Raw genomic sequence first — 19313 nt, 5'->3', positions numbered from 1 at the left:
CCATGTTTACATATACGCCGACCCCGCTGAAGCCATTTTTCCATCATGCTCTTCGATCGAGTTCACAGGCCTATGTATTTTTTTCTCAACTTCCAGCAAGTCTAAATATGCAAATACAGAAAGCCTTGAGCTCTGAAATTCTTGCTTTCTTTGCTCCCTCGGTGACGAAGGTGTCATCTATTCTTCTGAACCACAGGGACCAATTTATCACGACACAGTCACGCGATTTCCCGAACACATACGGGAAGGGGGGGGGGGGTGCTCTATACACACTATATAGACGTATCAGGAGCCCCCTATAAGGCGGTATACGCGCGAGGCGCGCGCCCTTGATTCTTTTCTCTCTTTTTGCTCGAGTTCCTTGCGTAAGCATGACGTATATGCGCAACGCGCATCAAGGCCGAAAGACGAAATGCCGCCCCTCGCGCGCAATCAAGGCAAGAAAACGCGCTTTGAAAATTGCCCCCGCATAGATAACTATCCGGCCACTCGGATTCAGAAGTAGCAAGTCTATATGCAAGCGATAACAATAGCGCCCGCGAAGCTCGTGCAACGGGTGCAACAAAGAGGGTTTGCCGGGAGCGGGCCTACACGGTGTGAAGTGGCGAAACGAGCGAGGAGGAAGGTGAAAAAAAATACGAAAAGAGAAATTACAAGCGCGGCTTCCGAAATGCGGCAGTGTGGCGATTATGGACGCCGGAGGACGCGTGACTTGTTCGGGGCGACGGAGCAGGTACGCACGCCGGTACCCACATAGGCGTGATCTCGTGCGCGCTTTCGGGTATTGAGCTGTCAAGTGGCGTGATTAGGTTGACACCCTACGGGGAGTGCATTATGCCGCCGTCAGGAGAAATGACACCTGCAGCGGGCCGGACCCGAGTCGTACACGCAGTGAGGCGAAAAAGAGTGCGCAAGCCGGCAATTCATGTGTATGGTTTTCTGTATTTTTTGTATCTCGGTTTGCCTGAAGAACGCGTGATAGCAGGCTGCGCGAGGCGCGCATTACACATGTAGAAGGACGATTGGGGATATGAACAACAAAGGAACGAGATTTGCGAGCTTCTGCTGTTGTGAAAAGGCGCGTCATTCAAATTTGATACAAACGTTGCATGAGTATGCGGTGTGCACGGGGTCAAACGAAATAAATAATGCTGACTGCAAACAATTTCTACGTCCACGAATCTATGAGATTCGGTTGGTGCAAAGTTAGTTATTCGCTTCCTGACGCCGCATGTTGCCTTCCAGGTGGCACGCCTTTAGTTACTCATGTAAAGGCTTCTTTTTCACTCTTCATTAGCGGCAGTATGCTTTAGGCGTAAACACTCCGCATGCCTTAACAACCTACAGCATAGAGCTAATCACGCCGGGTATGCAGTATATCTTTTTGAAGCCGTTTGAAACTTCTCCGCGATCCCTCCTTCCCTAAAGTTCACGTGATTTTCCATTTACATCGTCAGGGGTAGCGTAGAGGGTATTTTTTTCTTTACCAAGGAAATCTGTAAGACAATAGTCTGACAGAATGGGTTGCATATTTTTTACTGAATATCCTCCAATTTCACTGCTGCGCCATTGTGAAAGTGTCGGCTTAGACAAAGGCTATTGAGAAGTGAAATACGAGGTGGACAAAAAGGTGCAGCCTATCCTAAAGCAATGGAGCAGACGGGGGAGGGGGAGGGCTGAAGGTTTTTATCGCTCTCGAGCACTCTTAGTTTAGTTTAGAGCCCTCGAGAAGGAGGGCCCTGAAGAACTGCGCCTAGCAGGCACTTTCCCTGCAAGGCCACAACCTGCAGTTCTGAGGCGAAGCCAGCCTCTTCATAAGAACCGAAAGCACTGAGCTCGGCGAAGTCCGAAGCAGAAGAACCATGATGCACAGAAAAGAGGGAAGGAAAAAGAAAGAGGAGTGTAACTGGGAGAGAAAGATAGGTGAACAAGAAAGGCCAAAACAGAGAATTCGCGTGCGCGCCATAACGTAAACCTCGGGAGCGAATTTCGGTTTCCTCCTAAGGCAAGTCCCATTCGTCATAGTCTTTCTTTTTATTTTACCTTCGTTTCGCAGCGCCGCATCGGGCATGGCGGCAGAGAGACTACTCCGCCATCTTTCCCCCTCCTTCTTTACATCCTTCCCCTCGACATCCCAGCCGAAGGGATGAGTTCTCTAATGCGCCGTCTTGGCAGGAGCAGCAACTCTCTGGGCGAGGGTTCCTCGGCGGCATTAACCCTGTCACTGCTCCCTGCCTTATTCACCGCGGTTCCCAGGTCGGTCGGAATGGCAGTGAGAAAGAATCGGCAAGAGCGAGAGAAGGCGAAAATACAGAAGCCCGCAAAGACAAGTGAAAGAGGAGTCGGAGGGAGAGAAAGAAGAGGAAGAAAATGAGAAGCAAAAACAGAAGCACCACGGATGGGTGAGGGAGAGAAGGAAGCCCAGAAAGTCTGGCAGAGGTGGGGGCACCGTCTCCGCCCATCGCCGGCTCGGATAATTAGTTGCGGGACAGGCAGCAGACGGGTGGCAAACGGCTCCCTGAACTGCCTCCTTTGTGAGCTACCGAACGCTCAGTCTGCGGTTTTCGCGCTCGCCTCTTTCGCGCACGGGAGTTCTCACAGACTGCCGCGCACCCTTGTAATAGAAAAGGAGAACAGAAAGACGGGAAAATGAACCCGCGCGGTGGAAAAACAATCAAGCGGAGGTTGTTCTTCCCTGCCCCGCTCGCTTGCTCGCAACAGTCGGTCTATTATGTTTTGCGGCGCTTAGTACGGCGTAGAACTGCTGCGGACATGGCGATGCTTGAGCTCGGCTCTCTCAGGCACACACACACACACGCATGCAGCAAATATACACAGGGGGCTGCTCGTTCATTTTCCAACGCGGAGCCGCCTGGAACAGTTTTGTTCTTGTTTTTTTATATTATATTTGGTGACAGTGGTATGCAGGTTCTCATAGCTGCTCATATGTGCCTTGAAACATGGGCACCCGTGGGAAGACGAGAAAACGTATACGGCCTATTGTTCCGGAGCTTGGAGCCTATTAGTCACGAAAATTAGGCGCGCGAACTGCATGACGGGATGCAACTGCGTGTAGGACCTGCAGCCGCAAAGCGGGCTCGTATTACCGGACACTGTATCATGCTGCTGTTTAGAAAGAGTTCGCGAAATCGCGTGCCCAGTGCTGATCTGAGCTTGCGGCCGACTGCGCATAGTTCACGAAGTATATTCGCCTTGTATGCGCAGTTCTATCCCTTGTCTGAAAATATGCTAACACTGAAGACGAGACTAATGTGGAGCATACAAGAAAATACGTCCTGAAAAATCGCGTGTACATGACATTGGTACATTCTCTCATCGCTTACGTAAAGAACGCCGTAGTGTGTGGAGTTAAAACCGACTCCTGTTAAAGGAGTGCCTGTCTAGTGGATTACGCTGGGGAAAAGCTGTTCAATCCTGATTTGGAACCATTTGTTTTCGTGAAATGGCGAAAGCGAATGTGTGTCCCAACTACCAAATACTCGACCGCTTAAGAGCGGTGTCGTCAATGGCTTTCCTACCCATCCAACTCGTCGCGACCACCGCATCTCCGGAGAGTGCAAACTTGTAGGCCAATCATGCGCATTTATAACGCATGAACAGAATCTAGACCTTCGCCCACGACTTAACTTTTTTTTGTTGCCAGCTGAGCTTAGTTTGGTCATTATGAAAGCAAATATACGTCGATATACGTTACTACAATGTTCAAAAACCACAAAAATTGGTCACTGGCTGAAGAGTTACAAGGAAGAAGCGCATGCTCGTCCCTTGCATGAAGCCAGCTAGCATGAAGCCGGCTGGTTTGTTACAATCCTCTGCTTTGATTGAATTTAGAACCAGGCAAAAATAAGTTCTAGTAATGGCAAATTTAATTTCCAGATGTAAATTATCTTTGTATTCGTGCAGGCAGCGTTGATGCTACGGGCTTGTGGCGGGGACATGTGGATGACTGCGCAGTCGAGAGGTGTCAAATGCACGGGGTTTTGCCCCACCTGCGTCTCATTTTATGCATCGGTGCCTCCTCATAATCACTTTCAGTTGTACACACCTATTCTTTCATGCACGGCTGGGCATCGCTTCCGGGCTTGGGGGTTGCGTATTTTCTGCACGATTTCCTTTGATTATTTCTACCGCTGAGAGGGTTAAAGCGAAACGTCGTTTTCGTAACCGGAGAAAGGGTTCCATAAAATAATTCTTCAATGAAATTTCTCGTTTGTAATAGAAATTTATTATTTATGCTTATTTGTATTAAAATGGTCGCCTAAGCTGTCCAGCACAAAGAAGGAAGACACGATGTTCAAGCTTTCCAGAGACGTAGCACCCTAGATATAAAGGAGTAAAAAAAGAGAGAGTGAGATGTCCTCTAGCGCTCTTCCCTCTATATAGGCGTATTTGTATTCAGAGCGAGGAGTAACGTCTCTCTCATTCGGGCACTTTCGGTGCGTATTGAAGTCACCTTTATGAAACTTATCGCCCGCTTTTGGATCCAGCCGTTTCCACACGCTAAATTCGAAAAAAATTGGCAGTGGATTAGCTCGGCTATGCCAGGATATACGTAGCGAGAGCTAAGACATAGCTCGGTTAGCCTTGGTTAATCTTGATTGCAAGTCCAGGTTAGTGTAGTTGTCTGGCTAGTTGTTGTCACGTGGTTCGTCACGCGGTTGGTCACGTGACCAGTCACGTGGTTGGTCACGTCCATGGGGCCGTGCGACCACGGTGGAAATGCGAGCACGGCGGAACAGTGAATTCGTGGCCAATGTAGCTTTTGCTACAAAACTGAGAATTTGCTATCCAGTGCCTTTTAAGTACACGCTACAAATGCGTCATCGATAATACTGCAGCGGGCTTGTCTAAGACATACTTCACAGGCTTATTTGATTACCTCACCTTTTCATAAAACGGCGCTTTAAAAGAGAGAATTTAACAGCTGCTTATTACTTCGCGTCAAATTTCAATCGGTGTATAGAGGAAATGCCGTCCAGCTTATAGTCGAAAGTTCAGCAGGAGCTGACCGAAGGGGCGAGAGCGGCTGCAAGGCCCAATCTACTCTCGGAATAAGGGGATCAAGCACCAATTTCAGGTCCATTCAAAAAAGGTTTTCATCGTCATCTTCAATCGCAGCTAGGGTTTTGTGGTCGACTTGAGACGGATCAGGTTTGATCTCGCCTGTAAATTAGGTCGAGAGGAAGCGCCCAGAGTTCTCTGAACGTTTATTGATTAAACAAGGATCGAAGAGGCATGTGTCGCATGTTCGTGTAAGTTTTCTCGCCAAAATAGATCGTTGCAACTAGACGAGCTTAAACACTATAGCTGAACGGCTTTGAGTTCTTTACAGCAGGTGCCTTTGGTTATTGTTACTACAAGTTGTCGGCAGAATTAACACGAGATATATGATGTACAAGAGTACGCTGCCATCAGTAATTCTAATGATATATATTTGATACTTAAAAGGCAAGAAAAAACAGCAAGTTTTTCTATTACTAGCTGATAAAATGAAGTGATACACAGTCTTGCGCCGCATTGCAAGCACGTTGAGTTAGGCAGTGAAAAGACTTGTTTAATTCATGCTGCCTCAGCCTATAGGAATTGCTCTTGAAGATGCATCGCGCTTTGGTGAACTGTGAAAAGTGTCGCGTCCTCTCTCGCTTCGTCATTGTTCGCTTTGCAACAGCACAGGAACGAAAACAAAAGGAAGGGTTCTGGATTCTAGTAATTTGACTGCGCGCAGGTTTCGTCCGAGACGATTAGGCCCAAAGCCTTTTCCCAAGTATTTTCCCCCGAAAATCCGAAAACCAGACCTTAAAAAAGCTTGTACCCATCAGAAAGTAGGTGGGTACTCGGCGGCACTGGGTATCGAACCCAGCACCTTCCGAGGAGGATTAACACGGCTCGAAGGAAAAAAGCGAAAGGTGAAATAACAGTAATGATATTCTAAGAAATTATGATTATTGAAGAAATAGATACTGACGCACCTTGGAATTGCAGGAATGAGTACGCTGCGCACCAGCGCAAAAAGCGGTGAAAACAGATGTCTTCCTGTCGGCATTAACGCAGTTAAAAGGACCTATATTCGTGAGGGCCTGTACAGACATCCTACCATTCGCGAATGTTGTACATTGGAAGATTCGCCCAAATATCTCGCGACAAAAAACGATGCATTTCTATGGCCCGTCCATTACCAAATGTCGTAATGGAAAGGCAATAGAAGAAATTTTCGCCGTTACTTAGGTCATGGTCCGCAAATTATTGCGAAACTATGCACCTTGGAATGAAGGCGGGAGCTGTTAAATTGGTGAAAAACATCAACAAAAAGTTGTCCACGTTCTGTATCTACAAGGTCAGTAGCGTTCTCGTGGCCTGGGCTCGAAAGTCAAGCCGCACTTTGACACAGAAGCGCGCGAGGTGCAAAGGCGACTAGTCTTACCGAAAGTCTTTTTAGGTGCATCGATTAAAGCCAAGCTCAATTTGTTAGATTCTTTATATGGCCATTTCTGCATTAACGGCCACGTGAGACGAAGAAGAGATTAAAATACCCAGAAGGGGCCCATGGGATTCTATGTGCATCAAATTTTTCACTGCACAGCAAATTTTCTACACTCTAAACATAAAGGAGTAAAAGGGAGCAATGTCTCCTCTATCGGACCCCCTTTTATGAAAATGGATTGCGCTAGAGACAGCTTAGTTCCTTTTAACTCTCATATGGTCGTATTAATGTTCAGAGTGTGCAGCCTTACGTAATGCTTCAGCAGCTGAAAAGCTCATCGTAGGTAAGTTTACGCCTAAGTATACGCACACGTCGAATTTACAGCCGCGTTTTACCTCGCACCCTTAACAGAACTCATGGGTCTCTTACAGATCGCTTTCGCCCAAATAATGTGTGCTCATAAAGCGATTGCTTAGTTCACAACGCAAAGCAATCATTTACTCTTCAGAATAGGATGTATGTGCAGTAAGCGAACTTGGTTTTCACAAAAAAAACTCACACGCAATGTGGCTATAGACGCAGTTTTCAGATTGAAACTAAACCCATTCCTGATTTCAGTGAAACCATAAAAATGAATGATGGTCATGATATCTACATGCAACACGTGTTGCTGCACCCAGGTTTTTGCACTGCTGTAGTGGTTTGTGGTCGTTGCAAAGTACTGGCGGATGATTCCTGCGGATATTTTCCACTTAACTGCAGCTATATTGAACCAAACAAGGAACTTGAAAATCTAATATTCTGGGCACTTGCTGCTTGTATTACCGGTAGCAACTGCTTTGCGCAATGTAGACTAACTATCGTGCGCAACAGATGGCAACTATTGTAGTGAAAAAATAAAGTAGACCAAGAATACCACTGAACTTCTCAGGCGCGATGCCGCCTAACCTTTCACGGAAGGGTTAATTTCTGAAAAATTTTAAGATAACCTGAAATATTTGCGCAGCTAACACTAAATATTGAGATGAAGAGCTTAGAGGGACATGAAAAGGAACTAGAACCTTAAAGGGACACTGAAGGGACATAGCAAACATAGCATTTATTTTTTTCTTTGCGCAAGGAGGTGCTTGCGTAGTTGAGAAAACCGCAAAAGAAATTTCCGATATCCTCCCGCATTCGCGGTCTCCGTAATCTGCGAAATTTTACGCCATTTTTATGCCCCTGTACTCGGCGACGATCTTCGCGCTATATAAGAGAAGCCACGTCTGTGCGCGGCATTCGTCTGGAGTTAGCGGTTCTGAACTTGCTGCGTACAGCGGCTACAGAGCAGGTTGAGTGCGCAGAATGCAGGCAAAAATCTCGGCGTTCGTGTTTGTCTCATCTTTCTGTATACGTCGCTTTGTTCGCGCTGTTTTAATTATTAAACTCTTCGCCGCTCTCGGCTATTCCCCCCATATTTCGGCGACATTTCCCCATTAACGTCGCTAAACACCCGTGAACGGGAGAGCCATGAACCAGCCGTGACCGCTGAAGAACACACATCACCAGGCGCATCTTGCTGGAATTAGCCAGGGAATGTCACCACGTATACCATGTTTTTACGTAGTCTTTTGAGTTATCAAAATTGTTTTCGTTAAAAATGACATATTTGCTGTTACGTGACGCTCAGCTGTCAGGCCATGGAGCTTTGCTCAGTATTCTCATTTGGTGTCCTTTAAAAGACGATGTGCGCGCTGTAAAGGCACCACCGTATTATTGAAGCAATTCGCGCACCCGCATTTTATATAAGATTCACAGAGAAAGGGAGGCAGTGTAAAATGTATAATGCGTATTGCAGCTGCATTTGTTACTCCTTAGAAGAATGTGCCGCTGACAGGCACTAACCTCCCCTTACATGTTCTTGTTAATAAAATAAAACAAAATTCCAGTGACGGCGCTTTCGCGCTGTGTGTCTGGCCTGTTGGTTAACAACTCATCGAACAAAAAGTTCACCTAATAGGCAGCACATTTATGAAGATGTGGAGGTCAGCAAAGACTGACCAGACACAAGAAGTAGTAAAACTAATGGAACAGAGCGTCGCTAAAGATATTTAACCTGACCATTTGCAAGACAATAACTGTTAGTGCAAGGTGTTGACAGATTGTCCTGCATGTTCAGGTGCTTTACCACTACTTCGAATAAATCATCGCTTTCGTGCAGACGCCGTGCTACGATCTGTCACAATGCGAATTCGTCTTCGGTCGTAATATTGCAAAGCCTTCTATAGGTTGCGAATGAGCACGAAATTGACGCTAAAATTCATTAGAACACATACATGAAGGCGGAAAGCATCCTTAAAAAAAAATCACTCACAGATTTACGAGGGCAGATGATCCGCTCATTTATTTCACGTGATTCTCACCGATTCATCAACTACAAAGAACGTTGATTGCGATTAAGACAAGCAAATCAGTTAACCAGTAACTGACCGACGAGTCAGTCAGCCTTCGATCAGGTGAGAACAGCTTTGCAGCAGGGACACCCTAGAAGCGCTCAATGCCGCTTCCTCGCTTGCCATTTCTTTGTGCCTCTTCTACACTGCACAGCTGACGACAACGCGGCCGCATTTCTTCGTTCTTTCTTCCACCTCCTGCAGCTCGCCTGTAACAGTCACGCGGCTCACATCACGCGCCTTCCTCGCCTTCATCACCCCTTCCCGAAGACCGTCATCGGCGCTGGTCCCTTCTCGGACACTCGAAACCAGCACCTCCGAAGACGCGGCGGGGGCGCGGCATCTCGCGTCGCCACCGCCGAGCACTAGCCCGGCTCCTCCACATCATGTGCGTGCGTGCGTGCGTGCGTAACAGCGCGTGCACAGCCGTAGCGCTGACATTTCACGACGTGTGACGACGGCCTGTCGCCCGCGGAAGCCGCCAGGCTGTGCACTGCGGCTGCCGTTGCATGCCACGCCTTTTCACTGCGGACTCCGTGTCTCGTGCGCCGGAGCGCCCCTCGTTTGCCTGTTGCGCGCCGAGCCACGGGGTGCGCTGCTGCCGGCTGCGCGCGCCTTTCCGCGGGAGGCTCGGCCCGCGCGAAATGGCCTTCCGCGCAACGGCCGACCCACGCGCGCGCCTTTGTCACTTCGCCGGGTTGCTTGATTAACGGTGGCGCTACCGCGCGCACCGCGCTTGCGCTAGCTGCCGCCCGGTTAGCTGGTCACTGAGCCTTCCAAGGGGAGATATGGGGAGAGTTGGTTGTCTGGCTTCGGACTAACTCGGTGGCAATTTTACGTGTTCTATACGGGCGAAAACAGAGAGAAAAAGCTGAAAACAGGCTAACGGTTGACATCTAAAGTTAAGGGCTGACGTGCGTAGCAAATCGCTCGCCTGCCTATTTGCGGAGAAGAGAGAGAAAAAAAAAAGAAACAATCGGTTTCAATACGCTTTTACAGCCTGGGTGAAAATTTGCGATAACCTTCAAACTGTTCTTATTTATTGGAGTCAGGTGGCGATAAGCGTGTGCTTTTGCACGAAATGGGTAGGGAGTGGCTCAAACACGCCTTTCCGATTCAGTGTGGCCTTGGAGTTTGTGATCAGAATGTGTGACACATGGTCGGTGTGGCATTGCATCAAGCAATGTCGTAGTTGGACAGGTTCTATAGGTCGACATTAACCTCCACTTACGAAAAAAAGGGAGGGGGCTGTTATGATATGAATTCGGGCGGTAACTATAGTTACTGCAGAAAATAAGGGTTCGAGCAACGCCCTGTGTGTGAGGTTGAAAATAGTAGTGTATGCGTTCTTTAACAGCCGGCAACCTTCATCAGCATCCGATAGTTTTAAGATAGCAGGCTCTGGCTATAATTGTGTCCAGGAAGCCTCTGTAAGAAGTAATCGAAATAAAAATTGTGCATGAAAGAACCCTCAAGTGAATGATGTGAATTCTTGCAGCAAAAGTGCATACTCTAATGAAGGCGTGCGTCCGATTTACAAAGACGGCCTTAATTGAGCCCCAGTAATTGTTTATATGCAACTAATGATTCAGGATGGCTACATAGTCCGGGATAAATGTTGGAAAAACTGCGTATTGTTCTGAAGGAAAACAACCGAGAAACAAGCGTTCGAAAGACATAACTTCCTAGCCTCATGGCGCAAAATATGCGGACAATCCCAATTTAGTTTTATTACCCATGCTAGCATTTTATGCTCGAGAATTTTACCAAGTGATTTTCGCATCTGTGCGCAACAAAATTTATGTTTATAATGCGCTTATTAGCAATTTACAACAAATAACTAATAAGCACAGTCGTAGCTGCTAACAAACTTAGTAACAGATTTATAAGCTGCGCTGTGTATTTCACCGCCACCCTCATTAGTTATTAGGTGCGGAGATTCAACATTTAGCTGCGCTGCTACTTTAAATAATGAAATGACGTAATGAATTAAGCTGATTATCGACCTTCGTTCGGCGCAACAGGCGTTTTAAGGTATACGTTATTCACCAAATGCACAGCTAGAATTTTTGGCCTGTCACACTGAAGACTTCCGTTCAACGATACACAGGTGATATGCGGATGCCTGTGCTCTCGCTCTACATGTCTGCACTTGAGGTATGCTGGGAATTGATTCGGTTCTGTACATTCTTTAACAGTGATAGCTCTTTTTCTTCTTTGACTTTGAAGTTTTAGCAGCAGTCATAGGCTCTAAAAATGAACATTACCTATGTTCGCACAATGTGGTATCGCGACATTCTGCCAATGTTTGGAGTGAAATGCATGCGTTTGATAGAGCTGCCATGTGCTGTGAGGTGTTGCGCGCTATATATAGGACTAGGAATGAACCGAAATGCTCTGAAAAGAACTCGTCCTGTAACATGCAAAGAAGGCTTGGCTCGTAAACAGCATTATACCTAACTAATCTTCATCAGTATCCGTTTGGCAGCAGCCCCACGGGTTTCTGCCAAGAAAGTTGTGGAATAAATACCGAACGCAGCAAAAGTAAATGGGGATTTTATTTTTTAAATTGCATTTCTGGAAGCCTGTGGGAAAAATTTATTCGGCCAACAAGTGCACAGGGGACCGCGCTTAAAGTTCGCATCATTCTCCGGATGCATTCAGTGCTAAACTGCAAAACCTTAAAGTCATTCGGGCTCCATACATATTCTTGTTGCCACCTGCACATCTCGCATCGTGAATGTATACGAGAATCTTAGTGTCACGGAGAATACAACTGGAATTACACTTCAGGAGCTTTACCGATCTTGCCTTCCTGCATTGCTACATGATTATCGCACACGTGAGTATATTAGAGAGAAATCAAAAACAAAACTTAGGGCCTCTTAGGTATGCGAACGTCGCATATCTTTTCCCTTGTTAATGAGTTGTCCCAGTGATGAGTTCTCTGAAATATTTCTTGATGCTTTCGAGCTGCGAGCTATGTCACTATGGGTCGCGTGGTAGGAGTTGGAGCAAGAACTGAAATCCTGAGATGGGGCTGCCGTGTTGTACTGACAAATAGGTTAGGTCGTCCATTACACCATAGGCGCGGAGTTCACTAACTTCATGCTTAGGAGAGCAAAGAGAAGTTTGACGGTGCAATACGAAAACCCACGATTTTCCTTTTAGGCGGCACAGCGCAGTGAAACAGAACTGCAAAAGTTCATCCAAACAAGTATTCTGACGCCGCAATTCTCATTTGAGGCAGCTCAAATTTTATCAGCTGAATTAGTGTGCATCTTTTCGCCGTCCCGTTTAAATGGCTGGCGCGTTGAATGCGCCATGTTCTTCGAGTACAGCTTGATAATAGCGAAATTGGCATTACTGAGGTATACAGTGGGACATGTTGTGAATACACCACATACTTTTCAGCCATTATTCTCCGATTTCGCTGGATTATTTACAACGCGAATAACAAATTTCCACGATTGTTAAAGACCTTTCACAAGGGTGGAAACTTGGGCGAGTCGGTAACGATGATCCATGGTCTATGGGGTGCGCAAAAACGGCACAAGTGACAAAGAAAGACGGACAACACAGGCGCTAACTTCCGACTGAAAGAAGACCCTTATATAACGTAATGGTTTGTAACGAAATAATGAATATACTGGAAGAATGACGATTCCTCTTGGCTCGATCAACGCTGGATATAAGGAAGCTACGGCTATAACGAAGCAATCGCCAGGCACATTAAGCTTCGTACAGCCAAATGTGAAGGGACTGTGGCATATGAGCCAGGAATGCGTGCGCGTCATGGTGGTTCGGCGGCCGGTCAGAATTGCCACAAGACAGGTACGATGCTTTTCACACTGCTGCCATTTATTTTTCATATGCCTCCCACATGACCGACCCGCCATTGCGTTCGAAGTCTGCGTGGTAAAAGAGTACATTAGCAGCATTAGTGATGAAAAGTACTTTAAATTTAGACGATTTAGCTCGAGCATGTTGAGTACAATGAGTCTGTGATCACCAGAGGATACTTGAGTACGCCTTGTTTCTCGTGTTCTGAAATGGCGAACGTACAAATTTCGATGTATACCCTTTCGCTGCGCATGCTCAAAGTGCATTCTTTTTCCTTCAAATATGTGCTGTGTCCGTTGAATAAAATCCGTTGTAAGTTTGCGCTCGTCCCGTACCCTGTCTTGTGTGTATTTCGCGCAACTACCATGTCTGAATTACAAAGCCTTCGCTGAAAATAACAGTTGGGACTACTGAATTCTGAAAACTATATAACAGACATAACAGTCGCTTGTCTCTGAACGCGCCTTGATTATTACGATGAACAAAATGTAGCTTGAAGAGAGAGAAGACTTTTGCGCGAGTTTGCAGCAAAGGTCAGAGTTACTGGGACGTTTGTATTTCAGCGGCGTTTTTCCATAGATGCGGGAAAACATGGCTATTGCTTTGATGCCTGTGGCCAATCGGTCCCGCCAGGTGCATCAGAATTACTGATTTGGCTATATACCAAAACCGTAAGTGTGGCACGGTGCGCTGTTCTGCGCATTAAAATGACCATGATGCTTTATAAGTATGCTTCGATTACTGCATATTGTTCTGAACTGTCAGTAGTACGGAACTGTCAGTAGTCAGGGCCAGGCACGTATCCAAGAAAGGGGGAGGGGGGGGGGGGCTCGCCCCCCACCTCCTTTTCGAAACAGGGCTCATCCCCTTCCCCCACCAGCTCTCTTAGAAATTTCTTTTTGAGCATGTGCCGCTTAGCACCCCCCCTCCTCCTCCTCCCCTTCGTGCGAAAAAGTGTCTTGGGGCCTCTGCGGGAAAAAATTTCTGGCTCCCTGCCTGGTCAGCACTTATCCTGAATTATAATCGTATTCAAATTAGCGAGAGAAGACTATGATAATTAGTTAAACGCGCCAGCGAGAATGCTAAGAGTTGAGCGAGTGCAGAAACCTTACTTAATTTTATTTGACTGCTCGCGGGTGTAGCGCTTCTTTGCGTCTCTGTGCTCATCGTGCGTCTATAGCTGGGGGTGCCTTTGTAAAGATAAAGTTTCTTCCTATGTTGAACGAATGTGCATAATGACCATTTATCTGAATTTCCGCCATACGCATTAAGCGCAAGTGTTAAACCAGAGAAGGTTAATGTAAACGAATCATAACCAGACCTCGTCTCGGGTTAAAAAAAAATGGGATATGGAAATAGCATTCTCAAACTCTTCATCATTTAGACCGCGTGAAAAAAGGATAAATGAGCAAGTTAAACGAGAAGCGCGGGAATTCGTCTAGCGTACGAATTGTCCACACGACATGTGGTGCCAATTCAAAGTGACCATTTTCTCGTTGCTAGGCATTTAAAGTAAATGCATTACGAGCCTCAAAGAAGAGTGTACAACAAAAGTAGAAAAAAAGAAGCAATAAAGAGAGCGAAGAAGCAGCTTTGAATGCCATCACGTACATAGTTATCGAGCGTTAAGCGCTGCTGGAAAAACTCACTCTTATTCACTTAAAAACGTTTTCCTCTCTTCGGTGTTCTTCGCTACAACTGATTATCGTGGACGTTCCTTCAAGGTTGCTGTGAAATTATATAACGTCTCCATGGGGGATGACTGCCAAGAATGATAGTACAGCCCGGGACACTGCGTCCGTAGAATTCAGAAAGATGCGCCGGTACATATAGCGAAAATTGTATATGCACTGAACGTGCAATGAATGATAGATAGATAGGTAGTGCAGGGAGCGATGAGATGCCCGTCCGTAGCTGTCGGCCAAGCCGATCGCGATTCTTGGTAATCTTTGTACTGATCTGCAAATGTTTCTAAACGCTCCTTCAGAACCCGCCATGCAACTGTGCGCGTCTTTTATGGTCGCGCTCTCCATTACGACACACTCAGCGTACCCAGAATACTTCGGAACACCTATGAGCCTGGTTTCGGTTGGAAGTTCCTTTGCATTGCGTAGATTAATTTTGCAGCCATGACTGCTGCTTTGTAAATAACTTTATGAGCGATGACTCTCTGTCTCTGGAGCGTGTGAACCGTATTGTACACAAACAAACTTGCAACCGTGTCTACGGCGCAACTATCAGGAATGGAGGATGTGCAAAATTTATTATGCAACGTAGTTGCATGCATCATTAGGTTGAAGCTACAGCTTCATATTTGAGTTCCTTTCTTTAAAGAGTGAGTGAGCATTGCACAGTTAGCTAGATTTCGACTTTATATACGTTACAGCGTGATGTTGTAAATCATACTGTGATGTAAAATAGCGCCAGCGGCGAGAGGCGAGAGTGAAAATGACAGCGAACCGATGTTCATACAATGAGCCGAGCACCGAAATCGAGCAGAACTGAAAGGCCGCAACGCGACGGACGCCAACGCTGAACCACGTGCTGCGCGCATTAGCGTCGGTGATCGACGGGAAGGAGGAAGGGCAGGCAGGCCAACTCACGTCCTTCTGGTCAAGCGTCCCGAAGACCTCGAGCTTGTCCAGGCGCACAGTCCCTTGGAAGGGCAGGAACCTCGTGCCGCGGGATATGCGGCTGTTGCTCCACACGGCGGCAGTCACTTCCTTGGCCGACGTCGTCGACGAGTCGGTGGTCGTAGACGCCGTTCGGTCACTGAGCACCAGGCTGAGCTCCTTCGGTATGAGCACGAACGTCTCCATCGTTGCGTGCGCGCACTCGGTCGCTGCTTCCGACGGCGCCGTCTTTGCTCTCCCCCACCGAAGCGAAGTTCACGACGGCGTCGTACACAAACACCGGTCCACCGCTTCACGAAGACGAGGAGCAGCAGCGCGGAAGCGCCGGCGGATTCATCACGACGAGCGAAAAAGCGGCGGCGCCACGGAGGAGGACGCTCGTAATCCTGCCCGGTGTCTCATGGCGGCCCCGACGGCGTGCGGTCTGGCTCGAGTGAAAGTTGGCGTGTCTCGACTGCCAAAGACAGGTGGCAACGGTAAGGAACTCGCGGGGAGGGGAAGGACCGGCCCTGCAAGGAGGAGGCGTCCGGGCGGTGCCCGGGGGGGTCGTTAAAGGTGCGCCGGCCCACCTGCGCCAGCGCTCCATTGGCCCGCCGCTCGGCGGCGCCGGCGAATCGAGGGCCGCGCCAGGTGCGACGCGCGGCCCGGCGCGCCACGCCGCCGCCATTGGCCTCAGCCGCTGCACCGGGTGCCATTGGGGGAGCCCGGGGACGAAGGGAAGGATGCAACTAAACAAAGAGCAAAAGGGAGTTCGCCGGCCGCGCTTTGTTTTTCCGGTCTCGGCCGCCGGTGGTTGCATGCGGCGGCGGTCGAAGCATGTTCAGCCGCGTCGTATGGTCCCGAGTTCTCCTTCCCCGAGGAACGGACGGCGTAGCCTTCGCGTGCCTCATTGCGGAAATCTGACGCCACCGTCGCGTTCGCTGTGAGCTTCCTGGCTGCGGTTCTTGGACTGGAGCTGAGTAAGCGCGTCAGTACGAGGCGACTTCCGAGGAAAGCGATACGGGCACGTAACGACGCGTGGGCTATTCGTGGCAACTCGCACGCGTAGACACAGAAGGCTGCGATTGGGAAACCATCCGCCTTCGCAGTGGGGGCGACTGTGCGCTTCCATGCGCAGAACGCGCGTGTAAACCTAAAATTATACTACCCTAGCGCGGAAACTGAGAACAAAAAGAGAGCCTCCGGAGTAGTACAGATGAAGATGCACTCAGCTTGAAAATGACTACCCCCTTTTACAAGTTCCGTCCCGCCAGCTTGAGCACGCGTGGGGTGGCTTCATACCCACCCAACGAGAGCTTGCTAAATGGTGTATGCTCGCTGAAATCTTCGCATGCACATGCAATATGGCCCGAAAGTCACGTTCTCACGCACAAATAGTTGTGTGCAACATTTTGAACAAATGAGGCTTCACCCGTAGCCGTCAGAACTATTAAGCGTGCTGCACAAATATAGCGGTACTGATGGTGGCACCGCCGGAAACGATGAGGTTCCGCACGGGGCACAGGATGCAATGAGAGAGTCACAAGAACGCTCGTGCGACCAATCTACACACCTGACCTCTTCATGTTTCCCAAATAAAGCGTCATGCGACATGGAAGTTTCCAACAGTTAAAGCTGATTAAAACATGGTCCCAACAGAAAGGTAGTTTGGGTCGCCATCTCATGCATTATGCAAGAGCTTGTATTTTACTTCTAAACCATTAGCACTTTTATCTGCTTTCTGCTGCTTTGCATAAATCCGCGCCTTCTCGCGTGCATCCTCAAGCAGTTCGGATTTCACGCAACAACATTGAATGCCGTCGGTGCTGGCCCATTTTCATGGTCACCCGCGAAGGAGCAAGCACACGTTTCTCTAGACAGCCATGCACGCGTTCAGTTTCTTCGTTCTCGAGTGCTTGAGTGAATTCTGCTGCGGGATTTCTTTCGTCTGAATGACGGAAAATAACCCGTACATATACGAGATGGTGAATAAAGATTACTGAGACGGCGATGCATACAAGACGAGCTGCGGGAGCAAGATAACAACACCGTGACTGCATGGTAAACACACCTGGCTGGCGAAGAAGTCAAATAAAGAAAATACAATTTATACGGTCACTCTTTTCTGTGTTTGCGCGTGAAACCTGCTCATGTGCTTGCTTGCTGTTCAGAGACCCAAGACGGCGTAATACTTGAAGAAGTTGTGTGGCAATCTGAGCGTACGCATTTTGCTTGTTGGTTGCGTAGGGTGTGACATGGTAAACCTGTATGTTCTAACTCTGGTCATAGAGTATTTCATAAGAGTTTTAACGGGCTCGAAAAACCAATATAAAAAAACCAACCCATAGGGTCGCTATATAGGCGATGGTTTTCAGCATCTTATACGACCTGTCTTAGCTATATAGCGTGCGGGCGCCCGATGGTCACGTAAATGCCGCGTGCTTCCTTATGTTTTCCTATAATTTAACAGTTAAATTATGTAATAACCTTCGACACGGGGTCGAAAGGGCGGGTGACGGGGCCATAAAGGAAAAGTGCAATAGAACAAGTAGCCATCTGTCCCTCCATGAAGTTTTTCATGTTCACGGCGAGCAGAGACCAGCTTTGAGGCTATGTTTTTAGTTAAAACTCTGACTCATTCATCCAGTCAGGCCATTTGCCCGATCGGTCCAAGATGTGACCACGTACTGTTGGAGACTCGAAAGCGCCTGGCACGAGAGTTTGCTTTGTTCATGTTTGGCAACGATAAAACGGAGGGAAATTTGCGAGTACAAAAGCAAATTTCCTTCAGAAAGTGTTGCAGAATGGACCGGCATTTTAGAAAAACAAACTAAATTTTTATGTAGTAGGAGAACCGGCCAGCTTTGCCCCTAAACGTCGCGTTGATCACACAGCTCGCAACCTCTGAACTCGTGCGTCGTCCTGCTATTACCGAATCATACATAGGAAACTCGAGAGATATTAGTTTTACTCGATTGTGAACCACACCCGTCAATTTGAGCAGTGATAATAACTCTGTCATCCATAAATGATGCCAAAATCACCAAGCGGGATTCTTTCTATTCGCAATTCTGTTGTCGGCCCTTTGTCTACGCCCGAGAGACGTCGCCTTCCGCGTGCTCTCTCATCTTGGCGTGCCTTGTACGTGCCTCGACCTGGCGCGCATTACAGACTCACAGCGCCATGATCAAATGGACTATAGTAAGCAACAAAACAACGTCTCACGAAAGACGTCAGCCTCGACGGATGCTACGGAGCTACCACGCGCGGAAAGGCTGCGTGTGTTTGTCCTTCGCGAATGCTTACACATGCATGCCAGCTTCGCAGTCAGCCTGGAATGAAGGCCAGGCCGATGCTTTCCTACTAAGGTCAGTACGTGCTACGGGGAATCTGCTGGCGCCGTGCATGATATATACGCAGGGCGCGAGGATTAGGTATATACTATAGCAGTCTTTGCGGACAATTTAAGCGCAGTTTTAATGTGAGAGCATGACTTGGCCCATTGTGTGAAAACTCCGCCGTCATCAGAACGGTGTGGCAGGCATGCGAATGACGCCATCCCGCCTCCTGGAGCAATAGGCCGCCGGCGTTCATTGGGTTCATATGCATAGGCTGAAAGAACTTGTTTCACGTTCCCAGCTCGGTTCACCATAAATTATTCACAGAGTCTTATCTGTGTGAAAATTTATGTGTTAACTTCATGTTGCGTTTCTGTGTTTAGCTAGTTGCGGATTAGTTTTCTTTTTCTGTCGTGAATATTACCGGAAACTCCTTGCAGCTTGAAAAATTAAAAGCAACTACAGCGAATCAGCGACAGATCAGAGCACATGAAAAAAAGCCCACAACACCTTGATGGAAATAATGTGCGACACAGTAGCGAAATTTTTCCCATAGAGAAAAAAGTATATACAGAAAAATGTTAATAACAATCAAAAACTGTATTGAGCATTACGTGTCCCTCACCAGCTTTTCAAAGGACAGTTT

The 19313-nt window shown here is 47.7% G+C and overlaps 1 protein-coding gene across 2 annotated transcripts in view; it reads right to left on the bottom strand.

Moving 5' to 3' along the window:
- The window catches only part of LOC144093804 (uncharacterized), a 114903-nt gene extending 99101 nt beyond the window's left edge, over positions 1-15802 (bottom strand). For both annotated transcript variants that reach the window (XM_077627509.1, XM_077627510.1), the window contains exon 1: positions 15321-15802. In XM_077627509.1, coding sequence (XP_077483635.1) covers positions 15321-15536 — 216 coding nt within the window. In that variant the 5' untranslated portion in view covers positions 15537-15802. The remainder of the gene's footprint in view (positions 1-15320) is intronic.
- Between the last annotated feature and the right edge of the window lie 3511 nt (positions 15803-19313).

The sequence above is a fragment of the Amblyomma americanum genome, chromosome 6 (assembly GCF_052857255.1).
Source record: "Amblyomma americanum isolate KBUSLIRL-KWMA chromosome 6, ASM5285725v1, whole genome shotgun sequence".
NCBI classification, from domain to species: domain Eukaryota; kingdom Metazoa; phylum Arthropoda; class Arachnida; order Ixodida; family Ixodidae; genus Amblyomma; species Amblyomma americanum.
This window is presented reverse-complemented; position numbering and strand designations above follow the sequence as displayed.